The sequence below is a fragment of the Betta splendens genome, chromosome 4 (genome assembly GCF_900634795.4).
Source record: "Betta splendens chromosome 4, fBetSpl5.4, whole genome shotgun sequence".
Taxonomy (NCBI): Eukaryota; Metazoa; Chordata; class Actinopteri; order Anabantiformes; family Osphronemidae; genus Betta; species Betta splendens.
In genome coordinates this window covers 169,394-194,634 of record NC_040884.2, presented here as the reverse complement: position 1 = coordinate 194,634, position 25,241 = coordinate 169,394, and the positions used below count along the sequence as shown (strand labels likewise).

The window sequence follows — 25,241 nt, the reverse complement described above, 5'->3', positions numbered from 1 at the left end:
CTCAATATGATGCTGTAAAAGGTCTGTGCAACCAGGATCAGTCCGAAAAACATCCGGTGCACAGAGGGCTCTCACCTGTAGCTGCGCTGCTTCAGACAAATGGCCCAGATCTGGCTGTGTCAGAGCAGGCAAGGACAAATACTGCTCCTCCACCTCCTCATCTGTACTGTTCCTAATGAGCAGGACCCCCGGCTTTCCCTCAGATCTAGGGATCCATCTCTTCAATAAGTTGACATGAAGGATTCTAATGGGGCGAACATGATCGGGAGTAGAGATCTCATAAGTAGTAGAGCCCATTTTTTTAATGATCTCAAATGGACCCTGCCACTTTGCCAAGAGCTTGCTCTCCTTGGTAGGAAACATTACCAGCACTTTCTGTCCTGGGCTAAAACTCCTTTCACGTGCAGATCGATCATACCACGTTCTTTGCTGATGTTGTGAAGCTGCCATGTTTTCCTGGGCCAGTGTGGTCATTTTCTCCAACTTCTCCCTCATCTGTAACACATAGGATACCACATTAACAGATTTTGTCCTCTTTGGTTCTCCTTCCCAGACGTCCTTTAGGAGACTTAAAGGACCTCTGACCTCATGTGCAAAAAGCAGCTCGAAGGGTGAAAACCCAGTAGAGGCTTGGGGCACCTCCCTGTATGCAAACAAGAGATAAGGAAGCCACTGATCCCAATCGGAGCCCGTCTCGTTTACAAACTTGCGCAGCATCTGCTTTAGTGTTTGGTTAAATCTCTCTGTCAACCCATCCGTTTGAGGATGGTAGGGGGTCGTCCTCACCCCCCGGATTCCCAACAACTGATATACATCCTTCAACAGTTTGGACATAAAGTTTGGGCCCTGGTCAGTCAGTATCTCCTGGGGGAACCCTACTCTAGAGAAAAACTGCACTAAGCAGAAAGCAACAGGCTTCGCTTTAATAGACCTCAGGGGGAATACTTCAGGATATCTTGTGGCATAGTCAGTAATAACCAGCATAAATCTATTTCCTGCTTTACTCCTTTCCACCGGTCCCATGACATCCATTCCAAGACGTAAAAAGGGTGTACCAATCACTGGAAGAGGATGGAGGGGGGCTTTGCTGGGAAGTTGCGGAGACGTTTGCTGGCACTGAGGGCAGCTCCTACAAAACTGGGCGACATCTTTACGTAGGCCTGGCCAGTGAAAGTGATGTTGGATCCTTGCTGCCGCTTTATGCTTCCCTAGGTGGCGAGCCCAGGTAGCAGAGTGGCCAAGAGCAAGAATAATATCTTGTGCTACTTTTGGAACCATCAACTGTCTCACTGACTTATGGCAACGATAAAGAATCCCCTCTTGAATACAATAACCCTCCATGTCCAGATCATCCTCTGCACACTTGCTAGCCTTCCGCAGACACCCAGCCAGACTTGCATCCTGCTGCTGCAACTCACAGATATTTTCCGGGAGCTCAAACCCACTGGGCAGTTCAGGAATTGCTCCAGTCGGCGCTACCACTGTATGCCTGAACCTTTCCTGCCGTCTCTGTCTACGAGACGTGTGGGCCTTCACTACTCCAGCCTTGATTTGAGCATCATAAAATGGCAGCTCCTGTAACGCTTTACCGGGAGAGTCCATTCGCTCCTTGGCTTGGGCCCGTGTCATCACCGCATTACAGACTCTAACTGGATTGATCAAATCCACAAGAGTTGGCAAGTCATGGCCTAGTACTACAGGAAATGGCAAGTTATCTGTAATGCCCACCTTCAACAAATACATTTGTCCATCCACTTTAATATAGACCTCCGCCATTGGATAAGTCCTCTCATCTCCATGGACACAGCAAACAGGGATAGTGTCATCGGTAGAGATGGTGTGAGGGGGAACATATTGCCTACGTACCAATGTCTGTGTGCTTCCCGTATCAATAAGCACCTGTAGAGCCCGACCATTAATTTCAACAGTAATTGTCTTCAGTGGATATTGAGATCTTTGTTCTTCCAACACCTCCTTCCTCGGCACACAGCACAGTTGGGTCATGTTTACAATATTCTGTGGGCATCTGGGTTTTATATGGCCCTCTTGCCCACATAAATAGCACACAGGCCCCTTAGAGCCTCTGGACAAACCTTTTAAAGTTTGGTTCTCCTTCACAGGAGGCTTACCCCCAGCCAATGGCATGTCCTGATGCTCCAAACCTGGTCTCTGATCGTCCTTTGCTGTCTTCCAGGACTTGTAGGCCCAGGACCGGTTCTTAGGGCGGGCCGCAACAAACATGTCTGCGAGTGATGCAGCCTTAGATGCCGTCCTGGGATCATGTTCCTTAATCCAAACCTGGAGCTCAGGAGACAACATCTTTAAATACTGCTCCAGAATCATAATCTCACTTATTTCCTCAGTTGTCTTATCTTTTGGTTGCACCCACTTCCCATAAAGCTCTTTGAGTCTTACATACAATTCTCTGGGTGTTTCCTCATTCTCCACATGCAGAGATCTAAATCGCAGTCGGTATGTCTCTGGATTGATGTCATATTTCTTCAGAATAGCTGACTTCACCTTGTCATAGTCCAGAGCATCATCAACATCCATGTGAACATAAGCACTTCTCGCCTTACCCGTTAGTAGAGGAATCAGCTGGAAAGCCCACTCTAATCGTGGCCACCTACAAGCAGCTGCAATTCTCTCAAAGGTAATAAGAAAATGTTCAATGTCATCCAGTTCCATTAATTTTTGTAGTTTAGGCTCTCTCATGAAACGTGCCATACCTTGACCACTCTCCTCCTGGCGTGGTGGGGCCACCGGTAAAGCAGCCTGTCCAGAAGCACCCTGCAGGCTGCCTCCTACTTGGAGATCTGGGGGTAAAGTATGTTCTAACCTCGATTCGGGTCGAGATTGCATCTCCAACTGAAACAGACTGAACTGATGCTGCAACGCTCGAAACCGCTGGTCTTGGCGCACCACTTCCTTGTCCCACTGAACCTCTCGTGCCTTTTGTTGGCCAATGTGGGCCTGAAGAATGGCCGCCAGATCTGAAATGGTAGGTTCTCTTCCTCCTTCCTCCTCACTATCATTATCTTCAAATTCATCTTTATCCATATCTACTTGAGCTGCCATTTCAGGTTGCGCTTCTTGACTGTGGCCTGCTTTGACTCCCTTACCTCCTCTGGCTCCATGCATAATTCCAGATAACGAGGTCTCCCACCAAAAGGTATCCAAATAGCAAAAAATCATGGTGCAAAAACCTGGTTCCTTTACTGGCTGGTATCCCACTTCTGACACCAATTGTGATGGACCGCGCAGTAAGTCTTAGGAACCCAGGAATGAATCCAACAAAAAATATAATTTATTAACAAATACTCAAGATTCACAATCCTATAACTCCCAGGTCACAAAATTCAACCTAAATAACAGTTCTAAATGGGCCCTTTAACCTAAATTGAGGTCAACTAAACAGACAGCAACTACCACTTAAACCAAACATAACTGACCTCCATGTCACACAAACCAGGGGTTTATAAAGACACAGGCTAGCCTACAGCTCAAAGAAGGTAACAGAAATAAACCGCCAATCAACCTCAACCACTAAACTAAATACAAATACAAGATTAAACACGAATAATATTTACACAATAAACAACGTAACAACTTAAGTAACTCCCATTAAGCAAATCTCCAATGTAAGCCTAATAATGAAATCATAAGCGGCAGATTCCCCCTCCAGGCACGCGCAGTTGGCCTCCTCCGCTTCCTGGTCGTGGTATTTAAGCCCTGCTTAGGTGGCGCCCGCTCTTCCCACCTGGAGGAGGAATCCCCAGAACACAGAAAGGTAACACATTAAACTCACTGTGGCGGGGTGACCGGACCGTCACAATAAGGATTAAGGTGACTGTTCTCTGTGTATCTACAAGACATTGAGGCAAAAGATGATGGAATCATCTCCTTGAATTTGGCAACAGCGTTGTCAGATAAACATCTGCTATAGTAACATTTATTTCCAGCTATTGTAAGGTCAATTGTGCTAAATTCAAAAGTTAATAAGAAATGGTCAGATAACAGAGAGTTTTGGGGAAGAACTATAAAATTATCAATTTCAACCCCATATGTCAGGACAAGATCAAGGGTATGGTTAAAACGATAAGTGGGTTCATTTACCTGCTGTGTAAAACCAATAGTGTCTATTAAGGAGTTAAAAGCAGTGCTGAGACAGTTGCTGTCAACATCTACATGAATGTTAAAGTCTCCCACTACAATGACTTTATCTGTGCTAAGAACTTAGTCAGATAAGAATTCAGAGAATTCAGTTAAGAACTCAGAATATGGAGCAGGAAGACGGTAAACAATACAAAACACAACTGGCTTCTAAATTTTAGAGTCTGGGTGAGAAAGGCTCAGAGTGAGGCTCTCAATTGAGTTAGAACTATGTTTAGGTTTAGGAGTAATTAATAAATCTTATTTATAAATGGCTGCTACTCCTCCACCTCTACCTGTACTTCTTGGAACATGATAGTTGATGTGACTCATTGGAGTCGACTCATTTAAAGTAACATATTCATCCTGCTGCAGCCAGGTTTCAGTGAGACAGAACAGATCTATGCGATGGTCACTTATCAAGTCATTTATTAACAAGGATTTAGATGAGAGATCTGATATTTAATAAACCACACTTTATTAGCTTACTGTTACTTTGTTCTGTAAGAAGAACTGTTTTGATGTTTATTAAATTCTGGTAAGTCACTCCTCTTTGATTTGATTGTGACTTGTATAGTTTAGGTGGTCGGGGAGCAGACACAGTCTCTATGCGATAAATAAGGCTAAGAGTGGGTGGCGGCTGTAGAGAACATGTAGAGAGGCGTGTAAGACTGCGACTCTGCGTCCTGGGCTCCACTCTGAGTTTTCACGGAGTGTGGAGACTAAGCAACATGGCCATGTTACTAGAGAGCAAAGAGGCTCCGTTCAACGTGGGATGGACGCCGTCTCTTCTAATCAGCCCAGGTTTTCTTCAAAAAGTGCTCCAATTAGCCACAAAGCCCACATCGTTTTCAGGGCACCACCTAGACAACCAGCTGTGGAGCGATGATAGCCGGCTATATGTCATCGCTGGTCACATTGGGGAGGGGTCCAGAGAAAACTACGGAGTCCGACATTGTTTTGGCGAACGAACACACCGACTCAATGTTAGTTTTAGTGACTTCCGATTGGCGTAACCGGCCGTCATTAGCTCCTGCGTGTATTACGATCTTCTTATTCTTAGACAGGAGCTTAAGACAAGACTCAATGTCGCCCGCTCTGGCCCCAGGCAAACACTGAACTATGACCGCTGGATTCTCTAACTTCACGTTTCGGACTATGGAGTCACCAATGATCAGAGTGGGTTTCTCAGCGGGTGTGTCGCTGAGTGGGGAAAATCTGTTTGAAACGTGAAGCGGTTGGTGGTGAACCATGGGCGCCTGCCTAAAGCTATGTTTCTTACGAGCTGTGACCCAGTCGTTACCCAGCTGCCTGGGACTCAACTTTTATGCTCAAATTAACACATGAATTTATTACATAGAATGAAATAGTACAATCACAGAATAATCATGAGAGAGGTGGTGGCCGAATTAACCCTCTTGTTCTTCTGCAGAAAGAACTGAGAGGTCGAAAAAGGTCAGCTGGGTATCTGCAACAGACCCTCTGCGAAGCACTCGTCTCCCAATGCCCACTTTTTAAAGCTGTGTTGTTGATGCAACCAGTGAGTGCCTATGTGTCCATCAAAAGACCATGTTTACTCAGCTGCAGCAGTTTATTTGTTTTAGTGGCCAATCTGACACCACGGTCAACTTGACATTTGTTGCAATGGACAGAAATAACTCCATAGGAGGAACAGAATTTACCATACTACCAGATATAAAACGATAATATTTAGAAGAGCGGAGAGTAACGCTGTACACACACAGCGGCAGCAAACCTCAGTAACAGGAAGTGACGCGATACGCTTACCGTCAATCAGCTAATTCATTGTAACCGACATGTCTAATCAAGTGTTTCTATAATAATTACTGTAACTGTTTCTTAGGCATTTCCATGGTAACCATCCCCTCTCTATGGTTCTTACAGAGATTGTTGATAACTGATCATCGGGACATTTTGAGTTTTCAAACTTCAAGCTCTCTTCATCATCTCCCTTCACCAACCCCCCCCCCCCCCACGGCCTCACTGCATCCTCTGCAGCCATGGACAGCACCCCGAGGAGGTGGGTGCTGAAACCTTTGTCCCCACTCTTGCAACCCTCAGACCTGCGCACCATTGCCCCCCTCCCCCAGAGTGATACCCCTGGCCTGGATGACCCAGGCGGCATCTTCACCTCCCAGAAGGATGATGGGTCCCCGGACGTGGTGGTTCAGGCCTGGCAGGTTGTGGTTTCACAAGATGAAGCAAGCAACAGTGACAAGTGTTCACCCAGTAGCCCTAACAGTCCCAGCAGCAGCACAGGCTCTCACTGCGGGTTTTATTCCTTTGTGGAAGATCCAGGAAGTCCAGAGGCTTTGCTGAATGAGGCCTGGATGGTCTCACCTCAGAGGCAGGCTAAGCTGGCAACCCTGAAGAAGGAACAAGGATTCAAACTACAGAGCTACAGCAGCAACAGAAAGCCAGAGAGCCTGTTCTCAGAGATCAGCTTAGACTCTCAGTATAAAGTGGATCCAAACAATGGCATCCAAGTGATCGGGCAGGACGAAGAGAATGCGCTTCGCAAGGATATAATTCGCAACCAAGCTCCTAAGAACATTCTAAAGTTCAAAGACCAGCTAGGCGCACTGGAGAATTTGGATCTGAGTAGATCTGCAGACAAACTGATCAAAGATTTCAGTGTGAGCTACAGCCATGTGAGCTCCAAACCGGATCATCCCCGTACTGCTGAACCTGGGGCCGTTGACCATGAACAGATCAACTTCACTGCTGCGCGAAAACAGTTTCTGCAGATAGAGCAGGACCACCTGGTCACATTTCTCAGCCCTCCAAATGTCACAACATCATCTCTGCAGCAGGTTCCCTTGTCAAAGCAGGTGGAGACTTATGGCTGTGGGTGGGATACACTAGAACAAGATGAAGCCTTCGGAAGTCGGATGAGCGGGATGTTCCATGACCTGGAGCCTGGCCAACAGGAGTTGTCACTGGAAGTGGCTCATGGTGCATTCAGGAACAAACCTTTGCAGGAAAACAGGAGCAAGTGTGAGACTCCCATTGAGAGAGAGATCCGACTGCTTCAGGAACGTGAGGAGAAGCTCCGACATGCCCGAGGCCTGAAGCACAGCGACGGCAGGGTGGAGATGATTGAAATCAAAGTCAGACGTTTACAGTCTCCTCTGCTCAGAACTAAAGAGAAGAGCAGAGTTAGCTTCGTCATCCAGCCAGAGACCCAAAAGCAGAACCAGAGGAAGGCTGGAGGCCTCTTGGAACAACACAAAGAAGGTTCTCCACAGAAGCTGAAGGAGGCAAGAAAGAAACTTGATCAACAAGACCAGAGGACAGAAAATGGACCTCAGTCTGATGTCTTCCCTTCTTGCTACTGTCCCCATCAACACATTGAAGAAATTGAATTGTCCCAAAACACTGGTTTGTCTTCTATAACAGCGTCTGATGCCCATGTTTCCTCTATGCTGACCTACCAGTCGAAAACAACGCTGAGTATGTCTCAGTTCTGGAAGGAAAAACGTGAGTCTAGTGGACTGCAGTCCAGCGGACAAGGCGCTCCAGACTTCATTGAGAAGGAGATTGAAGAGTATCTGAGACGAGAGAAGGAGCTGAGAGATCTGAGGGAGTCCAAGGAGGGAAATCCGCTCCACCCCCGGTCTCCAGCTCCTCTGGTGGAACAAGCAGCACAGATGGCTGAGCGTCAGTTCTACCCACCTTCAAACATGGGTACAAGTTCATAGCTTTGTGTTTCTTACAAGCATCAGTCAGACTGACATGCCCTTGATATACAGAACCAAACATAGCTAAGGTTCTGTCGTCCACTCTTGTACCTAACAAAAGCAAACACAGCCCAAGACAAAGCATAAGCCCGTGGGTCTGAGGGGCTTGGCTCAAAAGGTTACATTCTGCTCCCAGTTGTTGTATGCTACGTGGGAACCTGTAGCAATGAGAAAAATATCAGGTTTGTCATGTGTCAGCTGGAAAAGCTCGACAGCTTTGGATGCTGCACTTTGACACAAAGTAGCAACAATGAGTAACTTAACTAGGGAAAGAACAAAGTTCATGTAAATTAGTAACTGTACAGTTCATCAGACTCTGTTGCCGCAGCAATGAAGCAGGTTTCCACATTCTACATGGAGGAATGTAACGCTGCTGCAAACTTTATTTGGACACTGATACTAAATCAGATGTGATTGTATATTTAAAGCTGACCTTTTTACAACTAAAACTAGATCAGGTTCGAATTACATGAACCCGGTTCATGAATTATTCTGACTACAAGGTCAGAATACAGGGGCACACAGGCAACATAACTTCAACTTCATAACTAAAGGAGCTGAGCTTTATCTGAACAATTGCAGATCCTGTGTGAACTAGACTCCAATTCTCCTGCTCCGCTTTCTGAGCATGCTCAGTAGAGTCTCTCTCCTGTGGAACCTTACAGTTCCCACAGGGATGGATAGAAAATAACCCATTTTATACTCAGCATCTGTTGTTTTATGTCTAACATCAATAATGCTGTCATGTTCTACTGTATTTCAGATCAACCTGTCAACGTGTCCTCCTGCCCTCAGACGCCCGCTTGTCTTCCCTCCTTCGTTACTGCTCAGCCCTGGTCCTGCTCGTCCTCCTCCTCATCTTCGATGGTCAAGCTGGAGGACAGTTCTGTGAGTGTCCAGATTGAAATTAATACACTGAGGTTAAACCTGGTTCACCTGGAAAGGTTCTGTTTTTTTAACCAGTTCAGTTTTTTCAGTATGCAGGAATCCACCCAATCGACGCCGTCAACAATGAGGTATATCTCGGGATCGTCAGAAACAATATACATTCCCTCATGGCCAATTTTATGCCAGCTCCTGGTGTTTATGTCTGTTTGTCTCTTTTGTGTATTTTCAGGTGGTGGAATCAACTCGAGTTGTTCGGCATAAAAACCAGCGAGCTCTGCGCTGGGAGGCCGGAGTGTTTGCCAACCAGGTGGACCAGGGAGACCCGTAGGTCCAAATCCAGGCCTTGGGCCCTCAGGAAGAAATAGAGCGGATATTGATGACACAGATGCTACATGGTTTTGAATTTCTCTGTAAAATTATTTGCTGTTCACGTGACATCAGCTTTCCGTAAATCTGCAAAAATAAAGAATTAATCTTCTGTCTGACTGTAGTTTTTCATAACAGTAAATTCAGTGTCATTATGTCCAGACAAACCGGTCTGAGCTTGTTCAGACTGACGCTGCTGTCATGTTTTTGTTAAAATTAGAAATAAGATGAGAGCACGATGCTGCGGGCCAATGTAAGCGTTCATTCAGTGAATAAAGACACATTACGAATTATACCAGGGGTGTCAAACTACAGTGTCCCTGCTGGTTTTCCAACTCTCCCTGCTGATTACCTTGAACAGGTGTGTCAGTTGGCTTTTCCAGCTGATCAAGGTAATCAGCAGGCTCTGTGGAAGGCAGAGTTGTTTGACACTCCTGCTTTAGGCTCTGACGTGGTTGTGTTGAGGACCAGACGAGACCAGAAGCCTTCACACGATTCATCGATTAATCAGCCAAATTTCTGAGAACAAATCAAAAATAGTTACTAAAAGACCAGGACTGTTTTGAGTTTGACAGCCCTGAGTTATACGATGAATCAGAGCTATTTTTACTGCCTGTGATGGTTGTTTGAGCACTCTCACTTTTCTCAGTTGGCTGCCATGAGACATAGATGTGAATAAGGTTGAAGATGAGATAGCTGTAACAGTGTCAATCACTGTCTCCAGAACATGTAGTCACACATGGCTCAGTCACAGATCCAGCAGGCAACGCAGAGTCGGATGATTTTGTGAAGTTCATCACATACAAGGGCCTGTGAAAGAATATGGAAGCAGAATGGGAAGATGTGCAAATGGAAGTGAAGTCATCGGCCGTGGAAAACAAGCCACCGCTTCCTCCAGGAGCAGGTTGCCAGACTGGAGCAGGCTGCTGTCGTCCAATCACATCTTCCAGATCCACAACCTACACAAAAGTTCATGGATCCAGTCTTCAAAATAAAGCAAACAAGTATGAGGCACAGTCATGTACTCACTCTTCAGGCTACTGTTTCTATGGCAACAAGCTGTTGCTGAATGATATTCAGGAAATTGAGTGGGAGGTGTGTGTGTGTGTGTGCGCGCGCGTGTGCATACCGCTGTTTACTGTCTTTGTGAGAGCTGGTTTTACACATCCTTGTGTTGTTTATTTTTGGTTCTCAGTTTTAGGTTTTGGTCCAGATTCAGATTATTCATTGAGCTCTTAGATAAAGAGGTATTAAGTGTGCTGCTAGTGAAATATATGCTTTACAAATTTGTAGCAGCTACAGCAGCTGCATCAGCACATGTAAAGTGTAGATTTTATCAGCAGATGCATGGCATCGTTTCAGACATAGTCACTCTGATCCTGAACAGTTTGTAACTGAATATAAAAACAAACTTACTTCAAATTACAATACAAAAAGTACGCTGTTATTCTGAACCACAGCAAAGTAAAAACAGTCTTTTCTTGTTTTACCTTCAGCTATCATTATTGTTGCCATGGAAACTGCATCACCAGTCTGAGAGTGGAGGACAGTATTTTGGTGTGGTACCATAGTTGTAGAACTGTGTGAGAGGATTCAGTCATCTGTTCAGCAGTACCTGGACCTTTTAGTGACTGGCTGAAGTGTTGCTGGATGGAGGTTGGATATACTGGGCCAAAATCCTCCTCATTTGTTGACAGAGGCTCTCAGTAGACAAAGGGGCCTAATGTGAAACATCTTCACAGACTAACAACACCTAAACAGACACTTAGTAATCGTGAAGACATTTCTTTTTTTTAGAGGTAATTTTCAGGCTGTCTCACTTCCAGGTTTATTTATTTTTTCTTTTTACAGAAACCAACATTAAAAAACAATCTGTGAAAAAAAGGAATTGAGTCCAGCATGAAGTGAACCAGCCAGCAGGCTAAAAACCAATAAGTATAAAGTATAACCCTACCTGGTCCCAATCAGCTCCTGGACGGTCTGAATCCTTTAGGCCAGGGGTGTAAAACTGTGGTCCTCAAGGGCCACCTTCCCTGCTGTTTTTTCAACTCTCCCTCCTGGTTACCTTGAACAGGTGTCTCAGTTGGCTTGTCCAGCTGCTGATTAATCAAGATAATCAGCAGGCTCTGGGGAAGGGAGACTTGGAAAATAATCAAGGTACACCCCTGCTTTAGGCTCTGACGTGGTTGTGTTGAGTACCAGACGAGACCAGAAGCCATCACACAACACATCGATTAACCAGCCAAATGTCTGAGAATAAACCAGAAATAGTTACTAAACGACCACTTGGAAATAATAACCATTGTTCAAATGCTTGGAGAGACGGTAACTAACTCACACCAAACAAAGGGTGAGAGCAGCAGGAGACAGCTTCAATTTGAAAACAGCCTGAACATTTGAGGATTTAGAAGCAGAAGGTTTGTGAAACAGTACAGGAGTGAACAAAAATAATGTCAGTTAATGAACAGAACAGTTGACGAAGAACACAGTTTAATTTGAATCCTGATGAGCACAGAGCATGCAGTCTCCACCTTTCACTGTTTATAGCAAGTTAAGTTTTTTTACATTTCTGTTCACAAGGTCTACAAATTCAAGATAAATGATGATTCATGATTTTACATTGAAATGGAAAATGTTGGCCTTTAGTTTCTTCAGGTATCAAATTGTGGAGACATGCAACGTCACAGACATGTGAACAGCAGGAGATAGTCAGGGTCTCTCTACATTTGATGCAGTTTCAGAGAAAGAGCAAAACCACATCTGGACAGAAAGCATTTAGCGTTTCTGAACCAGGCTTTGGTTTGAATCTGATCCGCTGTGAAGGGACAGGAACAAAGCTTTCATTTTAGTGAACCTACAATTACCACCATGTACAGCTAAAGGAAAAATATTAATAACCAATGTACCAGAAGAATAATCACTGAATTAAAAAACTGACACATAATAATAAATAAATTATTACCTTAACCTGAAATAATCAGATTTATCATCTTATTATTGAAGTATTGAAGTTAAATCAACCTTCTAGCAGCCAATTGTGACACCAACGAACTTGTCACTGCAGACAATCAATTTGAAATGTTTTAAATTGAAACTCTGAAAGAAGATAAGAGACAACATCTGTAAATTCTGTATTTGTATTAATATTTAACCTCACATTGGTCCATTACACACAGAGACTCCAAACATGCTGAGAAGAAAGGACCAAGTCACCACACAATCATTTACAGTTGGCTTTATGACCTGCACAAGGTCAGTGTATGTTGCATGTATGTAGTACACAAGATGACTTGACTTAGGATGACTAGTCTTTGTTCACACAACCCATTACCATGGAAACTGTGTAGGTTTCTGCTCAGAGGCTCAACACTGTGGACGTAATTTTTAATCTCCCTACGATATTGTGTGTACCTCTAACTTTGACGGCGATCAAAGTGTGCAAAATAATTTACCTCTGGGATTATTTAAGTTTTTTGAATCTTGAATCTTGAAACTGGACCAGACTCCAGAGGACGAGCTCAGACACAGCGACAAGGAGAAGACTAAAGACAAACCATCCAGAGCTTTGAGCCACCCAGCACCAGGTTAGACTCTCTTGGATGGCAACCTTCCTTTCTTTTACCACAATAAGTCATAGAAAAGCATTGCATGCTCATCACTGCTATTTGAGACCAGTCTTAAAATAAGGCTTTTGTTTTGTAAAGGAAAAAGACTAATCCTTGAACCTTCGTCCATGCATACTCTTATAATAATTTTCCTGTTCAGTCTGGTTACGTATCTCTCGATCCAGCAGAACCAGAGCTGTTTTGCGTCTCATGGCCATCTCCTTGCGCTGGGTATCTGCAGACAGCTCCACCTGGGGGTGAGGGGCAGCTGAGCAGGGGTTGGAGTCAAAGGCGGGGCAGGGTGAGGCAGATCTGTGAGGCCGGAAGCTGCTTCCACGGACAGATGAGTCTCCTCTGTTCAGGCTGTTGAGATCGTACGTGTCTCGGCGGTCGGCCCCATTGGATGCTGCTTTCCACTCCCATGGGTTACTGTTGGCTGCCAGGGGTGGGGCTTGTGGAGTTGGCATGGCTTGGACAACAGGGTGGTGGGGGGCATGAGCATCCACTGTGATAATGCCTAAGCCCTCTCGCTGCTCAGAGGGGGGGCGATAGTGTGGCGAGTCAGTGGTGGAGGAGGTCCCTGAGCAGGTGGATGTTGACTCTGAGGACTTCTCCCCAGAAGAGGATGAGGGGAGGAGACCGTGCTGCTTTGACAAGGCTATAACCTGCATAAGTCGTGGCTGGTTAGTGGCACTGCGGGATGATCCCTCTGTGCTGGTCTTTTCTCGAATGGCGAGCCACTTGGCCCGGGTCACGGCGCTCTTTGGGGAAACTGGTGGTGGTCCAGTTTCAGGGATCTGCGGCGGCCTGGGAGTTGCCACAGGTTTGGCACCCCCTGGTGGTGGGGTGGGGTTTCGACTTGAAACCGCTCTCCCAGACTGCACCATGGGCTGGTAGATTGGCTGAGAGCCCCCCTCATCAGTCCCCACAGAGCCAACCTCAGAGCCATCCTCGCTGGCATCATGTTCAAGCTCATCCCGGGTGCTCAGGGCTCTCATCTCTATAGACTTCTGTTTCCACTCTGACACCAACTGCTGTGACCGCATTGGGTCCAAAGGAACTTGCACAGCCTTTAGACGATGCTGCACTGGCTGCACTGGTTGGACTGGCTGAACTGGATTATCTGGAACTTCAGTGGCCCCCAACACCCCATTAACATTCATGCTAGCTCTAGGCAGTGTGTTGCTAAAGGTCAGCATGGTCTCCTTTCCCATGGGGCTGCGAGGAGCAAGCAGCTCTACGTCCACACTGGCCCTCTTCAGGCTTCCCATTGAGGCCTTCTCCCTCTGCAGTGGCCCCAGGCCCTCCAGCCGGTCCATAGGGACTGGTGCCACCGCAATCTCATCATTGCTTTCTGAGGCAGAGGCCGGGCCCTTGTTGTAGACAGATTCGTGCCCTCGCTCCGTCAGTGCACGAAGAGGGTCCTCTTTTGATGGGGGGGGTGGGGGGGCTGGAAAAACATCATCTGAGGACTTGAAGTTGGCAACTGCATGAAACGCCTGGAAAAAAAAGACAAAATCTTTCTTCCTGTGAAATTAAACCTTTCATTTAAAATGGTTGTTGTAAAAAGCTAAAGGAGCTTGTTAATAAAACTTAGCCTTCCAGTTATTTAGTCTCAGACTTAGCATCATATCCACAGTTTAAGATCTCACCAGGTACGCAGCAATGAAGGCTCCAATCAGGAAGCCGACATAGACGTCAATGGGATGGCTACGATGCTGTGTGATCTGAGTCAGACCCGTTAATGCTGCTGCAATGGCGAAGGCAAAAACCAAGACTGGCTTCAGCAGCTTAGTGCTGTCAGAAATAGTCGAGTTAAAATACATCTGAAAGGAAAGAGATGGACGACTTTTACATAATTTTTACAGTTCACATTGAACTATTGACAATGTCTGAATAAGGATTTTGTAAGTTTTCCTGTGGCTTGTCCACACTGCCTAACTCAAGGTGTATCTCATAGTGTGTATTTCCAGCCCTCTGGTGGAAAACGCTGTTTTAGGAGTCTGTCACACATGAAGTTAATCACCACACCTCTTTGCAGAAGTGCATGTGACTTCATAATGGTTACAGGTCACAGCGTCCAGCTTGCTGATGTCTGGCTAAAGCTAGCTAGCCGCTAGCTTTAGCCAGACAGCCAGCTTTAGAGTGCAAAACAGCACTGGGCGGTGAATGGAGCTCGTGGTTTTAGCAGGAGAGTATGACAGTGTAGAGGACCTGAGCCCACACAGAACTTTGTAACACAGCAGTAGCTGCTTACAGTAGCTCTCTGTATCGCTGGAGCAAGTTCCTGTCTGTGATACACTGCTATGCTGCAGCTCCACTCTGTCCAATTGTGTGCTTGGGAAATACTGTTTTGGTATTCTGCATTTGACTGGGCAGGATCAGAGGTTCTATGAGTGGCCTGTTTACCATCAGCACGGGCTGTAAATGAACTACAACACAAATTCTTCTTCGTTCTTAGACAGGATTGGCGAGGAAGCAAAACGTAAAATAAGTAGCGAGTGCACTTCTAACACACCCAGAGTGTGTTAACATTAATCAGAGAGCCATAGAAATGTACCAGAATGCCCAAAGAGTGGATTTTACATGTCCTGGGACCTTTAAATTACAGCTATTTACAAATGATTTGTTTGCTGTTACCATTAAGCTAAAACCATCCAGTATAATAATCAGATGCTTCCCTAAACATTAATAAATGCCACACAGTCTGAATCAGAGTTCTGACCCGTCCTCTGACCTGTCATTTGACCCGCATTGTGCTTTGTTAATGAACTGATGCTGTGTTCAAGTCTGTTCCTGACTGCATAAAAGTATTATTCTGCTCCTTCAACCATCATTCATGACCCTGCAGTTACACACTTTGTATCTCAACCTTACCTGAAGATGAAGGAGACCTGACATTGTGTTTCATCACGCTAACGCTAACAGTACTTCACATCACAAGCTGTATCAGAGCTGAATGTGTAACTGAATAATCACCAACAATTAAAGGAACGTGAAGAAGGAAGGAGGAGAAACAAAATGGTGAGACAATATCAGCCAGACGATCAGAACGTGGCATACTCACAGACACATAAACGGCAGCGAAAGCTGACAGGGTTGCATGCTGGGAAGGAAACGTCTTCCTGTGGAGACAAAAAGAATGAGTGAGTCCGAGTGAGTTTTAAAGCTTAAAGGTAGCAGAAAGTGTCTCACCTGGCGGTCATGATGGCATGCTGGTCATGTCCAGAGCAAATGTCTTTAGTGATGTATAGGTTTTTGTCACAGGAAACGCCAGCCTGAGTGTAGTTGGGTTTACAGACAGTGAGGAAGAACGGAGCGTGGTACCCTGTTGACAGCTGAATGATATCCGTGACCAGAGCCGTGGCACACAGGCCAAACACATGCACACCTGCATAGACAGACCGGTGAACACCATACAGACATTAACACCGGCAGGCAGAAATCCAGACCGTATCCCGTACCTACGAAGCGAACTGTCCTTCTTAGGAAGGAATTGAAGTTGCAGCCTCCAGCGTTGATGCTTCCTTCAGCTCTGCGGAGTTTGAGTCTAGACTGCAGGCAGTAGATCACACCTTCAACCACCATGATCTGAAGCCCAAAACAAAAGAATCCCACTTTTCATCAGAGACACAAAACAAATAGGAGCTTTATGACTGAGTGCTTCAACGTTACCGAAGCAGCAGGTCCCGCGAAGGCGAGGCTGAGCAACATCAGCAGAGGGATGAGCTCATCTCCTCCGTCCACGTACGGCATGCTGAGCTCTCTGTCTCGGCATCGGAACCCCACCTGAGCTGGTTGCACCACATCCGTTAGCTCCAGGAAGTAGAGAGACACCATAGACGACGCCACAATGGGCAGCTTTAAACACAAACAGTAATTCAGTATTAGGGACAGTCACACCAGGCAGCAGCAAACAGCTCTGGAGCTGCGGGAGCCACCTTCAGCAGAACAAAGAGGAAAGAGACACACAAACGTTAAACACAGCAGCTCCTGACTCTTAGTTTTTCAAGTCAATACACCTGCTAAAAAGTTTAGTTTGGCCTCTGATGCATTCCGGGAATTGGTAAAAGAAGTGTTCAGCGCAGTATGAACGTTGTCTTAACTAATCCACACACTCAGACGAAATTTTGGCAGTGATGATGTGGTGTTTAACTCAGATGATGACCTGGATTACGGTTTCAGGTATGAACGTGTGACACCAGAGGAATTACCTGCAGACTCACATTAAAGCATTTGTGGAAGTAAAAACATGTCCCGCATTCATGCAGTAACAATGTGAATGTGCTTGTCCACAGGAAGAATTTCTGGCATTTAGGAAAAAAAGCACAATGACAGATGGAGGTCTGAGCTGAAAATAGCCTCCCCCTGCTGCTGGTGAAGGTCCAAAGAGGATAGGTTCTGAGGAGACCTCAGCGGCACAACTGTTACACATCACACCATGTGACACAAACTCAGAGCTGAAATCCTGGTAAAGCTTCTTCCACTGAGCTGGTTTTACTGATCACCAATAATCAGTATGACGTTAAAGATCAGCGGTTGAACATCTGTCAGCTACACCAGCTGATCACCCGCAGCTGCTAAATTATAGACTAATTAATGATTTGATTTACACATGAACATCAACCAGAAGCTCCTCAAATCAAACCTGAACCTACAGAGTCGGACTTTACATAATCCAGTATCAACTGAGTCATGTAAAAAAAATCATTTATTTATGACATTCACGTGTTTAATGAGTTTCCTGCACAGGGCAAATGTTATAGCTCTTGCTGGGATAAGCAACAGCTTCATCTCACCTCCACAAAATAGAAACAGGGAAGCAGTGTCAAGCTGTCCTTTGTAGGCTTCTTCTTCATCTTCTCTGCTGGGTTCATCATCCTCATCAACCTGCAACACAAACAATCAGCAGGTACAGGTCTCTGTCTTCTTTCAGCCTTTATCAACATCTAATAAAAGTTCTTGCTTGGTCTTAACACTAAGATGTTGTTTGACCCCCAGAATGCAGACTTTGGATTCCGTTCCTTAGATCGAAGGTTTGTGTTTTCAGGTCCAGGTCTAATCACGTCTCATGGATCAATTCCAGGATCTTTGGATCTGTTTCAAATCAGATTCATATCAGGTGTAGTAAGTATAGTATATAGTATTTTTCTTATGTTATTGAACCAAAGATTTTATTAAACCAATGATTAAAAAATTAAAAATTGTTTTCATGTTTACAGTGACATTTCTACATCAAAAAGATTCTCAGAGAATCATTTTCCTCTATACATGTCTCCTCTAGGTAATATTATTAGGAAACACAGACAACAACCAGTTATGTGTAAGAACTTCGAGGCAGTGATACTACAGTCGTTACAACAGTGCAGCAACAGCGTAAACTGTTTGTTATGTAGTTGCTTAACCTTGTTCTTCATTATACTGCAGAGCTTGACAAGGATTCAAAAACATAAAACGTTCTAAAGCAGGAGTGGCTGGTTGTGGTCCTCTCTGCGTTGGTTAACTTCTCCAGCTGCTGATTGAGTGAACACACCCGATGAAGGTAGAAATCCAGCAGGACAGTGCCTTCATCATCGTCGTCACACCAACTGCGGTCAAGTGAGCCGTCGTTCGTTCATCCGTCGTTCAGCCAGCCGCGCTTCAGAAACGTCTTGCGCCCGTATTACACGCTTTACAGCAGAGCACAAAACACGCTCGTCGCGACTTCCTCTTTTCATAGCGACACGTCTGGTCTGTTCAAAATATTGAAAAATACGAAACAAAATATTGCATATATAGAAAAACTGTCGCCTAATAAAGATCTGTATACTTTTACTGTAAAATTAAGCATTTATTAGTATTTAAAACTACCATGTCATACTGTGAAATTTTTATAATTAATAACTTAACTTTGGTGCATAGTTCCAGGCCCAGACCACTTTCCCCTTGTTCTACTAGATGTGTACTATCACCACACAAAGATCTGTATATTTTTACTGTATAGTTTTGGATTTATTAGTATTCAAAACTACCATGTCATACTGTAATACAGTCAACTTTGATCATTAATAACTTGACTTTGGTGCATAGTTCCAGGCTCAGACCACTTTCCCCTTGTTCTACTAGAACTGTACTATCACCACACAAAGATTTGTGTATTTTTACTGTATAGTTTAGGATTTATTAGTATTCAAAACTACCAGTTCATACTGTAACTGTATGGGCCGTATAGTCAACTTTAATGATCAATAACTTGACTTTGGTGCATAGTTCCAGGCTCAGACCACTTTCCTCTTGTTCTACTAGAGGTGTACTATCACCACACAAAGATTCGTGTATTTTTACTGTATAGTTTTGGATTTATTAGTATTCAAAACTACCAGTTCATACTGTAACTGTATAGGCCGTATAGTGAACTTTAATGATCAATAACTTGACTTTGGTGCATAGTTCCAGGCCCAGACCACTTTCTCCTATTTCTGCTAGATGTGTACTATCATCACACAAAGATTCGTGTATTTTTACTGTATAGTTTAGGATTTATTAGTATTCAAAACTACCAAGTCATACTGTAACTGTATAGGCCGTATAGTCAACTTTAATGATCAATAACTTGACTTTGGTGCATAGTTCCAGGCTCAGACCACTTTCCTCTTGTTCTACTAGAGGTGTACTATTACCCCACAAAGATCTGTATATTTTTACTGTATAGTTTTGGATTTATTAGTATTCAAAACTACCAGTTCATACTGTAACTGTATAGGCCGTATAGTCAACTTTAATGATCAATAACTTGACTTTGGTGCATAGTTCCAGGCCCAGACCACTTTCTCCTATTTCTGCTAGATGTGTACTATCATCACACAAAGATTCGTGTATTTTTACTGTATAGTTTAGGATTTATTAGTATTCAAAACTACCAAGTCATACTGTAACTGTATGGGCCGTATAGTCAACTTTAATGATCAATAACTTGACTTTGGTGCATAGTTCCAGGCTCAGACCACTTTCCTCTTGTTCTACTAGAGGTGTACTATTACCCCACAAAGATCTGTATATTTTTACTGTATAGTTTTGGATTTATTAGTATTCAAAACTACCAGTTCATACTGTAACTGTATAGGCCGTATAGTCAACTTTAATGATCAATAACTTGACTTTGGTGCATAGTTCCAGGCCCAGACCACTTTTTCCTATTTCTGCTAGATGTGTACTATCATCACACAAAGATTCGTGTATTTTTACTGTATAGTTTAGGATTTATTAGTATTCAAAACTACCAAGTCATACTGTAACTGTATAGGCCGTATAGTCAACTTTAATCGTTAATAACTAGACTTTGGTGCATAGTTCCAGGCCCAGACCACGTTCCCCTTGTTCTACTAGAGGTGTATTATCACCCCACAAAAATTCATGTATTTTTACTGTATAGTTTTGAATTTATTAGTATTCAAAACTACCATGTCATACTGTAATACAGTCAACTCTAATGATCAATAACTTGACTTTGGTGCATAGTTCCAGGCCCAGACCACTTTCCCCTTGTTCTACTAGATGTGTACTATCACCACACAAAGATTCGTGTATTTTTACTGTATAGTTTAGGATTTATTAGTATTCAAAACTACCATGTCATACTGTAATACAGTCAACTTTCATGATTAATAACTTGACTTTGGTGCATAGTTCCAGGCTCAGACCACTTTCCTCTTGTTCTACTAGAGGTGTACTATTACCCCACAAAGATTTGTGTATTTTTACAGTATAGTTTAGGATTTAGCAGTACTTGAAAGTACTATGTCATACTGTAATACAGTCAACTTTGATGATCAATAACTTGACTTTGGTGCATAGTTCCAGGCTCAGACCACTTTCCCCTTGTTCTACTAGATGTGTACTATCACCACACAAAGATTCGTGTATTTTTACTGTATAGTTTAGGATTTATTAGTATTCAAAACTACCATGTCATACTGTAATACAGTCAACTTTCATGATTAATAACTTGACTTTGGTGCATAGTTCCAGGCTCAGACCACTTTCCTCTTGTTCTACTAGAGGTGTACTATTACCCCACAAAGATTTGTGTATTTTTACAGTATAGTTTAGGATTTAGCAGTACTTGAAAGTACTATGTCATACTGTAATACAGTCAACTTTGATGATCAATAACTTGACTTTGGTGCATAGTTCCAGGCTCAGACCACATTCCCCCTGATCTACTAGAGATGTACTATCACCACACAAAGATTTGTGTATTTTTACTGTATAGTTTTGGATCTATTAGTATTCAAAACTTCCAGGTCATACTGTAATACTCTATGGGCCTTATATTCAACTATGATGATGAATAACTTGACTTTAGTGCATAATGCCAGGCCCAGATTATGTCACTTTTCATATAAAAAACTGTGAGTGAGGCTAAGCACACACACATTAAATCCTTTTATTACCATCTGTTAGGACTCCAAAGTGTGACTTTTAATATTGAAACTAAATGTTTAATGTTTAATATAAAGTCATTGAACAGTCAAAAACTGAATATTTATGTGTGAAACATACATTAACGTGGTGGAGGAGTTTGTGTGCCTGAATGACCCCGGGAGCTATGTTGTCGTAGGCTAAATGCCCCTGGTAGGGTCTCCCAAGGCAAACAGGTCCTGGGCTGGGCTGAACTGGAGGAAGTGTCCGGAGAGAGGGAAGTTTGGAGTTTGCTTAGACTGTTGCCCCCGCGACCCGCCCCCAGAAAAAGCGGTTGAAAATGGATGGATACTGAAATCGTTATTTGTTCTCATTAAACCTTTTCCCATGTCTGGAGTTTGTTTTATCAAAGTTATTGCCGTCTCTGTTCTTACACATTGTAATATCTAGTTTTGAACACTAAAATGTAAATACAAAATGTATATAACCAAATATTCAGGATTAGATTTAATGCAATTATTCTCTCTTCACAATACAGACTTAAAAGAATAAAAAAGAAAGTTACACACTACACTGTTTGTAGTGCAGTACTTATTGGTTTTGTGCTTGACTGTAAGGGCCATATTACAGCATAACATGGTACTACTAAAATCCTAAACTATACAGTAAAAGTACACAGATCTTTGTGGGGTGATAGTACATCTCTAGTAGATCATGGGGAATGTGGTCTGAGCGTGGAACTATGCACCAAAGTCAAGTTATTGATCATCAAAGTTGACTGTATTACAGTATGACATAGTACTTTCAAGTACTGCTAAATCCTAAACTATACTGTAAAAATACATGAATTTTTGTGTGGTGATAGTACACATCTAGTAGAACAAGGGGAAAGTGGTCTGGGCCTGGAACTATGCACCAAAGTCAAGTTATTGATTATCAAAGTTGACTGTATTACAGTATGACATAGTACTTTCAAGTATTGCAAAATCCTAAACTATACAGTAAAAATACATGAATTTTTGTGTGGTGATAGCACATTACTAGTAGAATAAGGAGAAAGTGGTCTAAGCCTGGAACTATGCACCAAAGTCAAGTTATTAATGATTAAAGTTGACTGTATTACAGTATGACATAGTACTTTCAAGTACTGCTAAATCCTAAACTATACAGTAAAAATACATGAATTTTTGTGGGGTGATAGTACACATCTAGTAGAACAAGGGGAAAGTGGTCTGGGCCTGGAACTATGCACCAAAGTCTAGTTATTAACGATTAAAGTTGACTATACGGCCCATACAGTTACAGTATGACTTGGTAGTTTTGAATACTAATAAATCCTAAACTATACAGTAAAAATACACGAATCTTTGTGTGATGATAGTACACATCTAGCAGAAATAGGAGAAAGTGGTCTGGGCCTGGAACTATGCACCAAAGTCAAGTTATTGATCATTAAAGTTGACTATACGGCCTATACAGTTACAGTATGAACTGGTAGTTTTGAATACTAATAAATCCAAAACTATACAGTAAAAATATACAGATCTTTGTGGGGTAATATTACACCTCTAGTAGAACAAGAGGAAAGTGGTCTGAGCCTGGAACTATGCACCAAAGTCAAGTTATTGATCATTAAAGTTGACTATACGGCCCATACAGTTACAGTATGACTTGGTAGTTTTGAATACTAATAAATCCTAAACTATAGAGTAAAAATACACGAATCTTTGTGTGGTGATAGTACACCTCTAGTAGAACAAGAGGAAAGTGGTCTGAGCCTGGAACTATGCACCAAAGTCAAGTTAATAATGATCAAAGTTGACTGTATTACAGTATGACATGGTAGTTTTGAATACTAATAAATCCAAAACTATACAGTAAAAATATACAGATCTTTGTGTGGTGATAGTACACCTCTAGTAGAACAAGGGGAAAGTGGTCTGAGCCTGGAACTATGCACCAAAGTTAAGTTATTAATTATAAAAGTTTCACAGTATGACATGGTAGTTTTAAATACTAATAAATGCTTAATTTTACAGTAAAAGTACACAGATCTTTATTAGGCGACAGTTTTTCTATATATGCAATATTTTGTTTCGTATTTTTCAATATTTTGAACAGACCAGACGTGTCGCTATGAAAAGAGGAAGTCGCGACGAGCGTGTTTTGTGCTCTGCTGTAAAGCGCGTAATACGGGCGCAAGACGTTTCTGAAGCGCGGCTGGCTGAACGACGGATGAACGAACGACGGCTCACTTGACCGCAGTGTCACACCAGCAACCAACACGAATCTCACCAGTTCTGGTTCGATTTCTCGTCTGCTGCTAATAAGCATTAGACCAATCAGAGCTCAGAGACCAGACACGCACCGAAGGTAACGTTTTATTGGAGGTGAGGCACGCGCACGTGCACGTTTGTATAAAGAATCTGCTTGAGCTATAGATCACCCCATCATTAAAATCCTGATTCTAAGAACACAGCCCGGTTCAGTTTGGACCGGATCTGGCAGGTTTCAACGGGGAAAATCACGGGAAAGGTCCCGCGTTTTGTTATCTGACGGTTCTGCTGCAGCTCGTTTATAAAGGACTACGCAGAGCGAGCGTACATTGATACAGTAGAAGACAGTGGATTCGGTCTCACCTCTCCCCGTCCACCCGCTCGGATTCCCGTCACGTTTTCTCCTGCAAATGCAGAACCGGTCCCGCCAACACAGTCTTCACACTTGATTCACCTGCCTTGGTGCTTCTGTTCTGGTCCCGGTTCAGTGTTCAGTCCTCCCGCTTTAGACTCTGTTTGCCCCTGAAATCCGACACCGCGTCAGGTTCTGCGGCGAGAGATGGAGGGAGCGGAGAGAGGAGGGAGAGGAGGGAGCGGAGGTGCAGCCGACAATGAACGGGCGGAGGGAAGCTCGTTAAGGCCCCCCCCCACACCAGTTAACTAGCGACTGTGTTATTCATTATCAAACAGAATCCGGAAATTTTACACAACGAGCAAACAGGGATTGAACACCTTCCTCTGCAATTGGATCCTGGACTTTCTGACCAAAAGACCTCAGTCAGTGCGCATCGAGGACCACACCTCCAGCCCCACCACACTGAGCACAGGAGCTCCCCAGGGCTGTGTCCACCTGGAGTAGAACCTCACCTGCTCCTTCAACACCTGCTCCCTGCACAAGAAAGCCCAACAACATCTTCTCTTCATGGAGAGGGTGAGGAAGGCCCAGCTTCTACCACCAATCCTCACCATCTCCTGTAGAGGCGCCAAGAGCATCCTGAGCAGCTGCATCACTGTTTGGTTTGGGAATTGCACCATCGCGGGCCACAAGACCCTACAGCGCATATAATAAAGACAGCTGAGAAGATCATTGAGATCTCTCTCCCTTTTATCGTAGACATGTACACCACACGCTGCATCTATAAAGCCACCAGCATTGTAACTGAGCACTCATCACACACACTCTTCAACCTCCTGCCATCTGGAAAAAGGCACCAAAGCATTCAGGCACTCACATCCAAACTATGTAACGGCTTCTTTCCAAAAGCCTTATGTCTCCTCAACAAAAATGGACTGCTAAACATACACACACACAAACTCAATAACATCGGGACTGAACTGAAGCACACATGCACAAACACTGATCAATAACCATCTTACAAATTGTTCATACCTATCAGAAACTGCTCTTTTGCACAATATTTTATTGTTTATTATAGTACAAAGTATTTCTCCATCTTTGCTGCTAATCAGAATTGTTTATGTTCCCCCAACTCACTATCTTATCACTACAAAAGTAATTAAAATGTGTCACATTGTGTGTTGTCATACTGTACGGTAGTTCTACACATTTGCGCGGGCACTTTATGCTGTCCCTTTGTATAATGACTGCCTGTATACGAATAGATACTTAACTCAAAAGTGTGAATCCGTCATGTCCGAGCTAGTCAGCTAATTAGGTGTCTTAGTTAGCTAGCTCTGTCAATATATGTTATCTCTTGTTGTAAATCTATGTTGCATGTACGAAACACAGACAGACAAAACAAATGGCACCAGGGCTCAAAAGGCCTGTAGCT

General features: G+C 43.6%; 2 protein-coding genes across 6 annotated transcripts; one reads left to right on the top strand and one right to left on the bottom strand.

Moving 5' to 3' along the window:
* Positions 1-206: 206 nt before the first annotated feature.
* Positions 207-9,279, top strand: misp (mitotic spindle positioning). Its single transcript, XM_055508667.1, is given in 6 exon segments — positions 207-3,001; positions 6,058-6,163; positions 6,166-7,860; positions 8,677-8,801; positions 8,891-8,929; positions 9,031-9,279. Coding segments are annotated over 6 exon segments (2,085 nt in total). The 5' UTR covers positions 207-2,980; the 3' UTR covers positions 9,130-9,279.
* Positions 9,280-11,640: 2,361 nt separating this feature from the next.
* plppr3b (phospholipid phosphatase related 3b) lies at positions 11,641-25,130 on the bottom strand. 5 transcript variants are annotated; one of them, XM_055508666.1, is made up of 9 exons: positions 23,812-25,130; positions 17,750-17,869; positions 17,572-17,662; positions 16,448-16,633; positions 16,237-16,363; positions 15,968-16,163; positions 15,840-15,897; positions 14,425-14,598; positions 11,641-14,271 (listed from the first exon to the last, which is right to left on the bottom strand). In XM_055508666.1, the coding sequence occupies exons 3-9, from the start codon at positions 17,656-17,658 to the stop codon at positions 12,880-12,882; spliced, it is 2,220 nt and encodes a 739-aa protein (XP_055364641.1). In that variant the 5' UTR covers positions 17,659-17,662; positions 17,750-17,869; positions 23,812-25,130; the 3' UTR covers positions 11,641-12,879. The 5 variants fall into 5 exon arrangements, with proteins under 5 accessions (XP_055364641.1, XP_029001869.1, XP_029001871.1 ...); XM_029146036.2 differs by having other exon boundaries at positions 17,768-17,869; XM_029146038.2 differs by having other exon boundaries at positions 17,783-17,869.
* Between the last annotated feature and the right edge of the window lie 111 nt (positions 25,131-25,241).

Coding starts and splice junctions, on each gene's coding strand:
- plppr3b (XM_029146035.2), bottom strand. CDS start 17,721: ATGTTGATAAAGGCTGAAAGAAGACAGAGACCTGTACCTGCTGATTGT. Junction 15,898..15,967: donor CATGCCATCATGACCGCCAG/GTGAGACACTTT, acceptor TTGTCTCCACAG/GAAGACGTTTCCTTCCCAGC. Junction 14,599..15,839: donor TCGCTGCCGTTTATGTGTCT/GTGAGTATGCCA, acceptor CTTTCCTTTCAG/ATGTATTTTAACTCGACTAT.